At 37.6% G+C, this 13,393-nt stretch overlaps 1 protein-coding gene across 8 annotated transcripts in view; it reads left to right on the top strand.

Annotated features, from left to right (window-relative positions):
* The window catches only part of EYA4 (EYA transcriptional coactivator and phosphatase 4), a 137,146-nt gene that overhangs the window by 105,160 nt on the left and 18,593 nt on the right, over positions 1-13,393 (top strand). For 5 of the 8 annotated variants that reach the window (XM_088161765.1, XM_088161767.1, XM_088161762.1 and 2 more), the window contains exons 7-12: positions 1,088-1,230; positions 1,393-1,536; positions 2,250-2,329; positions 2,717-2,897; positions 8,373-8,509; positions 9,987-10,070. In XM_088161765.1, coding sequence (XP_088017891.1) covers positions 1,088-1,230; positions 1,393-1,536; positions 2,250-2,329; positions 2,717-2,897; positions 8,373-8,509; positions 9,987-10,070 — 769 coding nt within the window. The remainder of the gene's footprint in view (positions 1-1,087; positions 1,231-1,392; positions 1,537-2,249; positions 2,330-2,716; positions 2,898-8,372; positions 8,510-9,986; positions 10,071-13,393) is intronic. The other 3 variants (XM_088161769.1, XM_088161768.1, XM_088161770.1) reach the window with 2 other exon arrangements.

Genomic DNA, 13,393 nt, shown 5'->3' with positions numbered 1-13,393 from the left:
TGTTTTTTTTACAAATTTGCATTCATATGATGGTAGCCAAAGTTTATTAATACAGAAAGTAGGTGCCTGAAGTAAGAGCCCTCCTTTCACTTAAAACAGGTTTTGGCAAAGTATTTTAGACACTTTTGGCCAAATACATTACAAGGTTTAATAGAATTTTTAATCTACTGTTACAATTTTTTGGCATCTAAGTTAATGAGTAATCCTTTTCTGATAGTAAATGCTGCCAACTGTACTGAATTAATTAGAAAGAAAAAAAAATTAAAATTGGAATCTGAAATTTAGTCATGGCTTTTAATGGCCAGGTTTCAGTTAGCGTAATTCTGCAGAGTGTGTTTATTCAACTCTTGGTCCATAAAGTCTTATTTGACTTACAAAACAATCCAAGAAAAATGTTTCTCTGTATATTTTTGCAACTCTGGAGGGCAAAAAATTTAAACTTGATTTTATTCAATCTCTCTATAAAACCTCAGTATTCATAAATAAAAGACCATTTTTATTTCCATTCTATTTTCCTAGCCCATATTTTCCGAACATTTAAAGCCCATCTGGTTACCAAAGTATTACTGTCAGTATGTTTTATGCTGCTCTCAATGGGTAGGATCCATCTCCCATTGAAGCTAGAGGCTACATGTCTGTTGAAGCAGAACCTGCACAGATGACATAATGTACTAGCTTCAACATTCACCTCTGTGTTTCCTCTATTCTTCTAGTCCAAGTTTCCCTCCACTGGATCAAAAAAGTGTGGGCGTTTTCTAATAGAAGCATTCTGATCTCGTCTGAAAGAGATTAAATCCATATAAAGACATGCAACAGTGGCACAGCCCACCTAAAAGTGGACACAGTAGCTTAAGAATTAAATTGTAGTGATGGGACAGTATAAAATATTCACTGTGCCCTGGGGAATGTGGGACAGAGTGTCTTTCAGCTTATTTCAGTGGGGGATGGAATAAATCCCAGAAGAGGAGCAGTTGGCAAAATAATGAACTGTCTTTGGACATCTTTAAACCTTTTTCTTTACTTTATTGCTTGAATCAACATACAAAGTATTTGTTGCCACAGTAATGCTGTTTTTCCTGATATTTAGGCCCTATCCGCACATTCTTTCTACACCAGCAGCTCAAACAATGTCTGCCTATGCCGGACAAGCCCAGTATTCAGGAATGCAGCAACCAGCGGTCTACACAGCCTATTCGCAGACAGGACAGCCCTACAGCTTACCCACTTACGGTATTTGACCACTTATCACTTCACTTTACCTAGAACTTAAAGCAATGCCGACCGGAATGTTGCTTTTTTTTTTTTTTTTTTTTTTTTTTTGCTTTCTCTTTTGTTTTCCCAACCGCAACAAAATATTTTAAAGAATCAGTTGAAAATTAATTTCTTATACAGATTTGGGTGTAATGTTGCCAGGCATCAAGACGGAAAGTGGGCTCTCGCAGACCCAATCTCCACTGCAGAGCGGGTGCCTCAGTTACAGCCCAGGGTTTTCCACCCCACAGCCAGGCCAAACTCCCTACTCTTACCAGATGCCAGGTGAGTAGCCACCTCTGATATTTAAAGCTGAGTATTTCTTCCCGGTGCTAATAAGCATATGTGTATTCATTTTGATCACCTGTTACTTTAGATCTCGTCGTGGAATGCAGTCCCTCCTTGCACCTTCTTTTAGATTTTTTAGTGGAGTGAAATCCACTTTTTTAGTGGCAGGACTGGAAGCACTTGTTATATTTACTAATATATACAAGTCTCTTTTCCTTCTTTCTATGTTCCTGAGTAGGACATAATTTGATACTTGTTTCTCCTTGGATTAACATATTTTTTAGAATTCCTCCTTAATTGATACTTATTCTTTCATTTACTATTCAGTTACTGATTTCATTGATAACCCTCTGGTCACTGATAACCTATTTTATTTGAATAATTTTTAAGCTTCTTATACAATGGTTAATCTTCTGCATATGACAAACTGCAATATGAATCATCTGATTTATGTTAAAAACAAGGACATGCCTCATTACAGATTGAATAATAACACCCGGATGTGTCCTTTGAAAAGGTTTTTGTTTCACAAATCTAATGCTAAAGTAATTTCTTCCAAAGTTTCATTTCAATGTTTTATATTTCTAATGGAAAATAAAAGTTGTTTTTTTGTTTCGATTCATCTACATCTTAACATGGAATATTCTAATCAGAATTTTATTTTGATTCACAAACAAGTTCTCACAGTTAATTGTATTTCTTAATTTTAGGTTCTAGTTTCACACCATCATCCACTATTTATTCAAACAATTCTGTTTCAAATTCTACAAACTTCAGTAGTTCACAGCAGGTATGAATATTACAATTTCTATTTGCCGCTTACAAAAGGACTTACATAACTCCAGAGATAGCATGTTATTTTAATTTAGATCTGCTATGTTGAATGAGACTCACTGTGGTTTAATGCTGTTTTCTGTGGAAAATTATCAAAATTTTACTGGAAGCCTAGTTACATATTTTAGCACTTAAATATTTCAGCAGCTTCCCTGTAGTATTTTAGTAAATAGCTTTCAATTAAAAAAAAACACCAAAGATTCTTAAATTTAAAAGAAAAGCTAAACCGAGCCTTCAAAACACCAGCAAAAGTCATATGTCTGTACACTTAGAAATATTTAATGGGAAAAAATTCACTCATTACTGTATTTAATTGAGTGCTCTTCTGCATCTACTGTTTCAGGATTATTCGTCATACACAGCTTTTGGCCAAAATCAGTATGCACAGTATTACTCAGCATCAACATATGGTGCATATATGACCTCAAACAACACAGCTGATGGCACTTCATCATCATCAACCTACCAATTACAGGACTCTCTCCCTGGCTTGACTGGTCAACCAGGTACAGATCTACATTCAGGTGAAAACAATTTTTGTATTTTATTCCCTGTTTGTATAAAGACAAGATTTCCATATTCAGCTTGCACGGATATTGATATTTTAAGTTCATGCCTTTCAGAAAACTTTGTCATGTAAACCACCCAAAATAAGTTTTTTTACTGTTTAGTTAGGAAACCTGTCCAGTTTGTTTGCTAATTAAAGAAAGCTTTTTGCAGACTGAGATGGTTGGCAGTGGAACAGCGCTGTTTCCACCTACACGTTCTGAAGTATTGCTGCAAAGAATTTAAAACAAGATACTATTTTTCATTTAATTATGCCTCAACCATGCTGGCAAGAGCCTATGGGCTTTATTCAAATGTGTACAAGTCATGCTTGCTAACTCACTAACTTAAGTAACTGAGAATAGAGAAATTAGTTATTAGCACTGTAAAAAAAATTGTATTGGAGTACTTGAATTTGCAAGAAGAGCATTATCAGGAGACACAAGGAGGCTCCCTTTGCCTGCCCAGCCCTGCCCTCTTGTGCACAGCCACCACAGCACAGTAGCCTGCTACTTCTATTCCTAGGACGTCCCTGGAGGGTAGTGGCAGTTCTCCTTTTTGCTTCACCACTCTTAGAGCAGTCTCTTTCAGGGACACCAGCTTCACTCAGCCAGCATGGGCAGTGTCTGCTGTGCCCACAGACTGTGAGCATTTCTAAAAAGACTAACAAACTGGCTTTTGGATTAGGCTCTGAATAGGGGAGGAGTTTATGCTTTAGTCACAAAATCACCTTATTGCATAAATCTTCCTAACAACTGTACCACCTTATTGAAAACTACAGTAGAAAAACTACTGTATTATTGTAATGAATTTATAAAAAGAAAAGTAGCACTGTGTAGGAAAGTATAAGGGCTCACATATAGTATATACAGCTTCAATTTGCTAAAAATACTGGAATTTTAACTAAATTAGTTGAAAATTTTCCTACCCAGATGTTTTCCTCAGGCTGATTGTTAAAGTGTAACAGTGCACGTGTTTGTGGTTGTATGTTTGGGGTGGGGTATGGTGTGGTATGGATATGGATATGGATATGGATATGGATATGGATATGGATATGGATATGGATATGGATATGGTATGGAAGGGTGATGGGGAGATACATATTCCATTGATTCTTGGTGAAAAGTTATTCAGTAGCCTCAGAATAAAAATCTAAGAAGAACCTAAAGGTAATGTGAAATTTCAACAGGTGGAGGATATCCATAACAGACTCAAATCATATGTAAAGAATTTTTGAAAGAGTGTGGAGTTTACTCACAAGTTGCAAGTTATGTTTTGATAACTGTGTATGTCCTGTGTACTTTCACATGCTGCTTTGTTATCTTATTTGAGAAAATCAGTTTCCCATGTTGTTTCTCCCCTAGGTATCTGTTTCCTAGAAATGCTGTGTAAATGTATCATGTATTATTACAAGTATCATTAGTATTGAATAGATTTGGCAAAAAAAGGGAATCTGAAATAGTTTGAACATGTTGAAAAAGTATTGAAAGCTTCACATCTGTGAAACAGTAAAGATTTTTCTTGCTTGTGGATTGTTTAAGCATATGAACTTGTTCTCTTGTTAAGTAGGTTGTGCATCGGAGTTTAACAAATCCACCCCCATCTGCTCCTTATTTCTGTGAAGTGTTGCAGTGATCATGCGACCCTCCACTGAGAGTGAAACGCCCACTTTGTGAATGCATGACATGCCTGTGCCCTTCTGTGTCACAGTAAAAATAAATTTCCATTGGTGAGGGGCCATGTCTTGGAGATAATTTCAGATATCGTAGATCATACTGCAGTTCTTTAGCACTCACTGTGTTCATTTGCTGTCAAACAAGTCCTTAAGATTTACTCCAACAAAAAACTGAGACTAAACAGCAAGGCACTTCTTTTTTCTGTAATCTCTACTAGCTGTTAATTGAAATATCTAATCAAAGCCTCTAGTACTATCTGCACACACAAGATTTCTCATTTTCATAATAAAGTCCCATCAGATCAAGAGTAAATATTAGCTGCAATTTTATTTATTGACTGTGTAAAGAAAATGAGATGAAAATTGAAATAGGCTTTTTCTAGTATTCATGACAAGGAGTAACACACTACAAGTCAGAAAAAAAAGCAGGCTTGTAATGTTGAAGCTCTCTTCTGGCTGCTCTGTCTGGTAAAGATATGTAACAAAAGTCAATCCATAAGGAAAGTATGAAGAGGCTCAGAAATTCATCCATTCCACATCTGTGTAATGCTCAGTTCCTTAAACTAGGGACTTCTGTTCTGAACTTGCATTGAACCTGCCTTATATTAAGATTTTTCAAAATGCACTCATTACCACAGAGTATTTCTGAGATAAATAGGTGTCTCCTAGGGCACTATCATCTCAAATAGGGATAACTCAGATGGACTGGGAGGTGAGGTCTCAGGAGATAAGTATACTTGAGTATATTTGATAAACACATGAGTACATTTAATCTGGGGCAAATAAAACTCCAGCAGACAATATAGGCCTGGATAAAAGTTTCATGTGAAGGCACCTTGCTATCATATATCCAGGGTTAGGGGAGGCAAATCACCATAGGATATTAGCTCCCATTCTATTACTGGGATGCAGCAAAGTTTAATTTGGTACCCACAATGACGTCACCCTTTGCAGCTTCTCTGGGAGATGGAATTAGGTTTATATTCAGACTGCACAAACTCTTTTTTTCCTTCTTAAGTCATAGAACTGTGTTTTACCAAGAGGTGGGAAACAATATCCTGGATATGAAAGACTACCTCCATTTGTAATGTGGTGCTGTAATTCCCTTTGTGAATTGGTGCTGTAATTCCCTGTCCTCTAACTGGAGCTGCTGCAAGGTCTCCACAGCATGAAAAGCTTCATATTGGATAAGTGTATGAGTATGTGTAAGAACGTCTGTGATAAAGAGCTCATTCCATATTCTGGTTTTAACATTTTCCTCCTATTTTCTTGGGTCTTTGGCACTGTTCACAGTCCCAATGGGAAGAAGCTGTGAGGTATATTTATTAGGCATGTGTTGAATATTGAAAAAGCTAAAAAATTTCAAACATTGTAATAAAAATTTCTGTCTGTTATGAGCTGCAGTAGGAGCTCTTCATGATGGTAATGTTTTCAATATTCTTTGGTACTAGAATTTCTCACATTCTTTTATGTTACAGGGCTGAATTTTTAATAAGTTTTCATTTTGTCAGCATTGACCTCATTTCTGAACCAAACAGAGGATAAGAAAAGTGCAGTTTCTCCTTTAGACTGCTGTAGGTAAAAAGCAAATGAAGCAATTAAGCCTACAGTTGTTTAAAAAAACGAGCACCACTGACTTCTGCAGTTCTAAAATAGATGCATACCTTGCATTCAAGTAAGAGACAGCTGCTCATTCTGATTTAGAGATTAGTGTAATGAAATAAAGTTGGCTTTAAATATCTAGGTTTTACAAGGAACAGCGATTAGTTACAGTACTGATTAATAGATAATTATGCAATCATGTACCCAAGAAGAAGCCTAGAGCAACTGGTAATGGCTAATGCTAAATGAAAATTGGAGTTATTTACCTCAGTTGTTGGGTAGTTTCAAAGAAGATTTAGAACAAGGTTTTTTAAAATATTTTATTTTTGGTAGATTAGAATAAACACAGTCATTGAGAACAGATGTTTTAATACATTACTGTGGAAATGAGTCTTGATTTTGTTGTAATGTGTTGAAGTGTTATAAATAAGAAGAGCTTTGTGGTAAGAATGTAAACATTGATCTTCACTTTTTTAGTTTCTGCCTTTTCTTTCTGGCAGTTTGGTTTGGGACAATTTTTCCACTCCACCAGGAAAATCTAGGAAACTATTTTTGCACTGAGCTCTTGCACACTCAGAACTTACTTTAAAGCCTTTGTAGGTTTTTGCTGTGCAAGGATTCTGATTTGGATGCTTCTTGTACATTTGTAATTACCCAAGTACATTTTGCTGTTCTTACGGGGAAAGAACCAAGATAATGTGATCCTTATTGATTGCTTCACTGCCTGCTGTGACCTTGCTGACATCAACACCATGCTGGGAATAGAAATGATTAGTCAACATGAACTGTCTCTCTCCCCATTCTGTAGGGATTTCTGCCTGTATATCTTGTCCTTTCTTTGCATATCTCTGTGAAAAGTCACTTAGCCTCTTTTACTACATGCTCAGCCCCCTTAGCTGTCATGGTGACCCTCACCTGGACTGACTCCAGTTTGACAATATCTTTCTTTTACTTGGGGACCCAAAACTGTGCATTTTTCCAGATGTGGTCTTGCAAGTTCAGAACAGAGCAGAAAAATCCATCTCCTTCATCTTCTGGACACTTGGTGATGTTCTTTAGTAAAAAAGGAAAAAAAAAATCAGATTCCAACTCAAAATCAGCTGCATCATAGATGATTTTTGGAAAATGTTTTTATCAAGTGTTAATTTATTCTGCTTATTTGCCATCATGAGCACTTTTAACAAATATTACCCGTGGCCCAGAAGTGCACAATTACAGACAACTCAAGGACTCTCTTGAATCAAAATCTGTAGTAGATGTCAGATCAAAGCTGTACCCTTTCCTCCATTACTGGAGAAAAAAATCAAATCATTATTAATAGGATAAATGAAAAAGGAGGATTTTTTTTGTAATTTAGCACTCAGGAACCTAGCCAAACTGCATTTATTGCTAGAAGTTTTGAAAGCTGAAGATGCTAAGCTTCATTAAATGGGTAAGTCAGGGTTGGCCTTGAGTGTGGTTAAGACCAGCCATGCCATACCAGATCAAAGGCCCTTCTAGCACATCTCTGTGACAGCCCATAATGCCTCATACTTAAAGAAAGATGATCAGAATATAGCAAGTACAGCTTCTTCCTCTTTCAGGTACTAACTGGAATATTGCATTTAATATTATGGCTTTCCTCTGACAATTTATGAGCTGAGGTATGGTGAAGAAAAAAAGTGAACTTTGCTAAAGAGCAGGTGACATGGGAGGAGGGCATGAAGCTGGAAGCTGCCTAACTTCTCTGGATCATGGATGAGTGCCAAAGTGTGTTCTGGTAAAAGTAAAGCAGGACTTGGAAATAAGTCAGCTGAACTGAAAACATGGGAAGTTAACTAATTAAAAGTAGTTCATGTTTTGAAAAACCATTAGTATGACTTCTAAAATACACCTTTCTATATTTATATTTTGCCTGGGTTTGTGTGTATTTGTGTATATGCACATGTATATTTATATTTAAATTTTTGTCTTATTCTGCGAAGGTTTATAGGGTTTCATTGATAAAGTCAAAAGTGTGTGTGGCATCTACTGATCCATCTGTGTAAGACAAGCCACATTATCATTCTTTTTATACAACATTTTTTACATGTCTCTCGTTGTTGGGTTTGCATACAGACATGTTGAACTTGGAGGAAAAAAAGTTAATTATTTAAAAATCCAGCACTAATTTTGACATGAATGGTTGACTCTACAGGGGAGTTTGACACAGTACAGAGCCCCTCCACGCCAATCAAAGATCTTGATGAGAGAACATGTAGGAGTTCTGGGTCAAAGTCTCGGGGTAGAGGGCGGAAGAATAATCCATCACCCCCTCCAGACAGTGACTTGGAGGTATGTCTATGGTAATTGATGAATGTTAATGTGGAGGTTTCTTCTGATGAAGTGTAAATTCTGAATACTGCAGCTGTGAAAATAGCTTAAAGTATTTTAGAAGATGTCATGGACTCAGTCTTACTAACTGAATGTAACAGAGAGCAGTAGCTGTTTTAATCTACATGTACAATGAGACTTGACTGTTCTGCATTACATGTCTGTCAGTTTCTCGTGCAATAGAACCACAAATCTGTACTCAAAAGTGTCACATTGTCTTTTAGTTTTTGAAATAGGAAGTCTCAAATATGTCACTCATCTCAATTACATGTATTTAGGCGTGCACTGTAAATATGCAGGATCATCTGGCCGTAGCCTTTTGAATATTTAGGCGCCAGTTTGTGTTTGTGCTGGTAAATGATATCAGTGGATTCCAATGAGGCAGCTTACCTCAGTGGAGTTCTGGCTGTGCTTAAGCATGTGCAAGATCAGTGCCTTAGCAAAGAAATACATCTGCCTGATACGTGGGATGACAATTTCAAGCACAGGTGACTTTTAACAGCAGAGCCATTGCAGTCGTGTCACCTTGCAGTGGCAGGAACAGGAAGAAGCAGAGTGCCTCTGTGTGTGTGTCTGTGTGTGTGACACTCCAGCTGTGGCATCAGGGACGTGTGTGCTGCCTGCCAGTCCCCTGCTGCCACCAGTGCCACCAGAGCAGCTCAGAGAGCCTGCAGCCCTGGCCTGCCCCACTGCCCTGCCTTTACTTACCAGCCCTGGGTACAGGAAAAGACAAAATTGTTGCTGGGCCTTGGCTGACTACATGGCCCCTCCTGTGTTAGCATCTGCTGGGTGGGCTGCAGGGCTAGGAACTGAGTGTGAATGCCATTGCTTTCGTACAGAAACGTGCATATTTTTTTTTCCTTTTCAAAGGATTTAATTTTTCCAGTGAAGGAAATAACTTCTTACATTACAGGGTTTCTTTTGGTTGGTTGGGTTATTTTATTTATTATTTTTACCAGTGAAAACCAAAACGAGTGACATTGAATGAGTGAAACTGAGTTAAAATAATCTGTTTTATCCTACAGAATTATTTAAATTCTATATGGCATTGGCATATAGCACTTTTACCCAAGATATTTAGAAATAAAAAGAATTTTAAATTAGTAATACTTACAGAGAAGTATCTGAAAGTACTGTTTATCCTTAACAATTACGTTTGATCCCCCATCACATTTCTGAAATCTGAATTACAGAGCTTTTGTGAAAAGATTTTTAGAACACAAATAACAAAGAGTTGAAGAGGTAAAAAGTTACTGCCTTTTGACTTTTTACCGCGCATGATTCACTGTTATTGCTGATTTTCAGAGAAAACCTGCTCAGTTAATCAGTGCTTGGTGAAACTTTTAAGACTCAGCTGACTTTTATCCTCCCTGGGTGATGTTGTGGTGGGACTGTGATGTTATTTGTTCAATAATATTTTCCTCAATTCTGTTTTCAGCGTGTATTTGTTTGGGATTTGGATGAAACAATCATAGTTTTTCATTCGCTGCTTACAGGATCATATGCGCAGAAGTATGGCAAGGTATGTGAGCTGTGAATTTTGTGCCAATTCACTGAAGCTATCTGGCCTGACTATGTACTTGTTTTTCACCTCTGTGTTCCTTATGGCTCTTATGGGTGAAGTTAGAGGAAAAGTGTACAAGTAAACCCCATTTTCAGAGAGTTGATGTGGAGAAGCCAAGGAGAGAAACGAGACACAGACCCTAAATACAATACATGAGGCAGGGCTGAAGCAGATGCTGCAAATGAAAGGAGAATTTATAGAAGAACAAGGATGATGTTCCTAACATGTCTTGGAAGGGACATTGCAGGGAGATAGTAGATGAAGTGCACAAATGGAAATAACTGACAGTACAAGGAAGAGTAGAAGAAGAAAGAAGAAACTGTGCTGGTGGGTGAATTTACCAGGAAATTTATGAATAGGATGAGTAAGAAGTCTGACTTATTTCAGTGCCAGCTGCAGATGTTGTTCTTTGACTCCCCACCTTTTCCACTGAATTTTTGGTTCCCTTGGCTGGCTCTGGGGTGAGTAATGTCAGGGAGTGAAACTCTCTCCCAAGTAGTTTTAGGCATCCTCTCCCCTCCAGTGAGTCCAAAAGGAGTTCAGGTCACAGAGCAGTGAGTGGGAGAGCAGGAAGAAGAGTGAGGGAGGCAAAGAGAGGCAGTGGCAAACTGCAGGAGCAGGAGCTCCAGGGCTGGTGCAGGGAGTCCAGGGAATGGCTGCTTGGACAAGGTGAGAAGGGTCTGGTGTGTAGCAACAGGAGCAGACTAATGGGAGAAGTAGAGCTAAAGGCCTGGATAAAAGAAAAAATCAAAACGAGTATGTGGAAGGAGGAAAATGGACAAAGGGGATGTCAGTATGTGCATATATAATTTTCTTTGTGCTGTGCTATTCAAGTGAAATCAATGCAAAGGCATTTCTTTTTAAGAACATAACCATGTCCATATTATCTTGGATAAGGGACTTGTTTAGCATGCTTTCATCATCTTTATTCCAGCCAGAATCAGATGATTAAGAAAAGTTTGTGAAAAATAGTACATTACAGAAATGTTTTTCACAACCCCCTCCCTACCAGTGGGTTAGAAATGTCCAAAGCCAGAAGCTGTGGATAATAACTACAGATGGACCAGTCTTCCATGCAATCAACCTTTCATGGTTATTAAAAAAGAAAGTTAACAGGAAAAGTCACAGGCCAAGTGAAAAATCTGAAATTCTGGAATGCTAAGATAAGGATAGGTACTCATGTCTTGTAAAAAACAGCTTTCCTTGCTTTGCAGTTTTACAGTGCCAGATCTGTGCACTTTTCAGTACTCTGTCAAAAAATCCTCTTCTGCCGTTTTTCAGACATTGTAACAACAGTGACTTTGTGAAAACCATTTCCAACTAATAGCAAAACGAGAGGGAAACCTAGCTGAACGTGAACTTTTGTATCACTTTGAGAGCAGCCCATAGACTACCACAGGACTTGCTGAATTGTCACAGTGATAAAGTTATTCCTTTCATTCTTTTTTGATTGTGCCCTTTGGATGTCTCCTAAATTAACTGTAACACATAGTTTTGAAAATCAGAGCACATTTTTGTAGCTCACAAAATAAGTGTGGATAACTTTGAAAACTGTCTTGGAAACAGCAACAGAAATGTAATTCTTCTTTGTATATTAATAATGGCATACTAACAGACAGTAGTACTGACAGCAGATAAAGTCTTATATAAACCAAAAGTGTCTCGAGGGTTAGTGAAATTAATGTGGTTATACTGCTGAGATCAACATCAGTAAACAAATGTCATGGACGACAATGAAGAAAAAGGTGTGGAATTCTTCTTTCATTTTTTTTGTTACTGATAGGTGACATCCACACAAGCAGGAAAAGGTATTCATTTCCAGACCCTGTAAAATAAAAGTGGTGGACTTTTTCCTTCCTGCAGTGACTGCCATTGCCATATTTACATAGAACTTGTGTGATGAGTTATTACCAGTGAAAGTCAAATATAAATATTGTTGACTGCAAGGAAGCTAGAGCAGTAGGAAAGGGAATACAGGAAGATCTTACAATGGGTAGGCTCTAGCTTTTGCATGTCATTGTAGTGTTGCCTAAATTTAAGGTGGGATGTGTCTCAGCCTAAGTGCCTAAGAGGCTAGAAATGGGAGGAGTGAAAGATCCCACAGATAGACTTTAGTCAGTCCCTGGTACATGACATGTTTAGCACATATGGTCCTTATCTTTTCTGCATATGATTTCCATCTGTGTACAAGGTCTTAATCCAGACTGAAGATTGGATTGTTATGAGAATTGGGTTGCTAAGAGAGTAAATGCTCCAAGAATTGTGAGGTTGTCAGAAGTCTTGTTAGCACATAGGTCTTCCAAAATTATTGAGAGAGCTGTTTGTCTTAAAAATTGTTGCCTAACATTGAAAAAAAAACAGGGTAGTGTAAAATGGTGGAGATAGTAAATTATTTAACTGTGGTGATTTGTTGTCTGATTTTAAAAAGTAAAGCATCAGAAAAAAAATCAGAAAAAAATCAGAAATTAGTCTTAATCTCTCTGTTTTGTTGCAGTTCAGGCTGCACTGGGGTGCAGTGAGAGGAGGTGCAGCATATTAATGCCTGGCACAGGCATGTGAGTGCAGGAGCACTTGAGAGCTGCAGTTATATCCAGAAATAAACACTTTCCAAATATTTCTACGGTTTAGCAAGTAGAAGATAAAAAGGAAAGTCAAACCAGCATCTCCTTAGGCAAGGAGGGCTTTCATTGGAAGAGATTATTTGGAAGGCCTGGATCCAGTAGGCAAGTTTTTTGTCCAGAGAAGAGCAAATTTCTGACTTATACCTAAGGATTTATGAAGCTGAGAATGGACACTCTCCTTGCTATATACATGTTCAGTACTTTGCATGGTATGATAACTATTTGATATCAAAATTTTCTGGGATAATTATTGATATCAAAATTCTCTAATAACCATGTTAAAACAAAATTAGTGATTTGCTAAAGGATGCAGCTGTAAGCATCTAATTTAAAAATGGGACAAATTGCTGCTGCTTATCTGGGCACCAGTAGAGTATAGCTTTAAACCTAACTGAACTGGGAGAGATTTGGCCAGAATTTGGCCAGTGTATCACTTCTACATTTAAAATATAAAGCTTTCCCAGAAGAATATTCCATGCATTGCTGTTTCTCTCTGGCTTTTGGTGTATTGGTTATTCTACTGGGCTAACATAGAAAGAGAATAAAAACTACACTACACCTGTGTTAGGTTTCAGGGAAGCTGTGCTCCCTTCCAGCAGTAAGATCATCTCTCACTTTTCAGCTCATTTGCTCATCTGCATTGTACTTCATGAAACCAGT

Source organism: Sturnus vulgaris, chromosome 3 (genome assembly GCF_052056855.1).
Source record: "Sturnus vulgaris isolate bStuVul1 chromosome 3, bStuVul1.hap1, whole genome shotgun sequence".
Taxonomy (NCBI): Eukaryota; Metazoa; Chordata; class Aves; order Passeriformes; family Sturnidae; genus Sturnus; species Sturnus vulgaris.
This window is presented reverse-complemented; position numbering and strand designations above follow the sequence as displayed.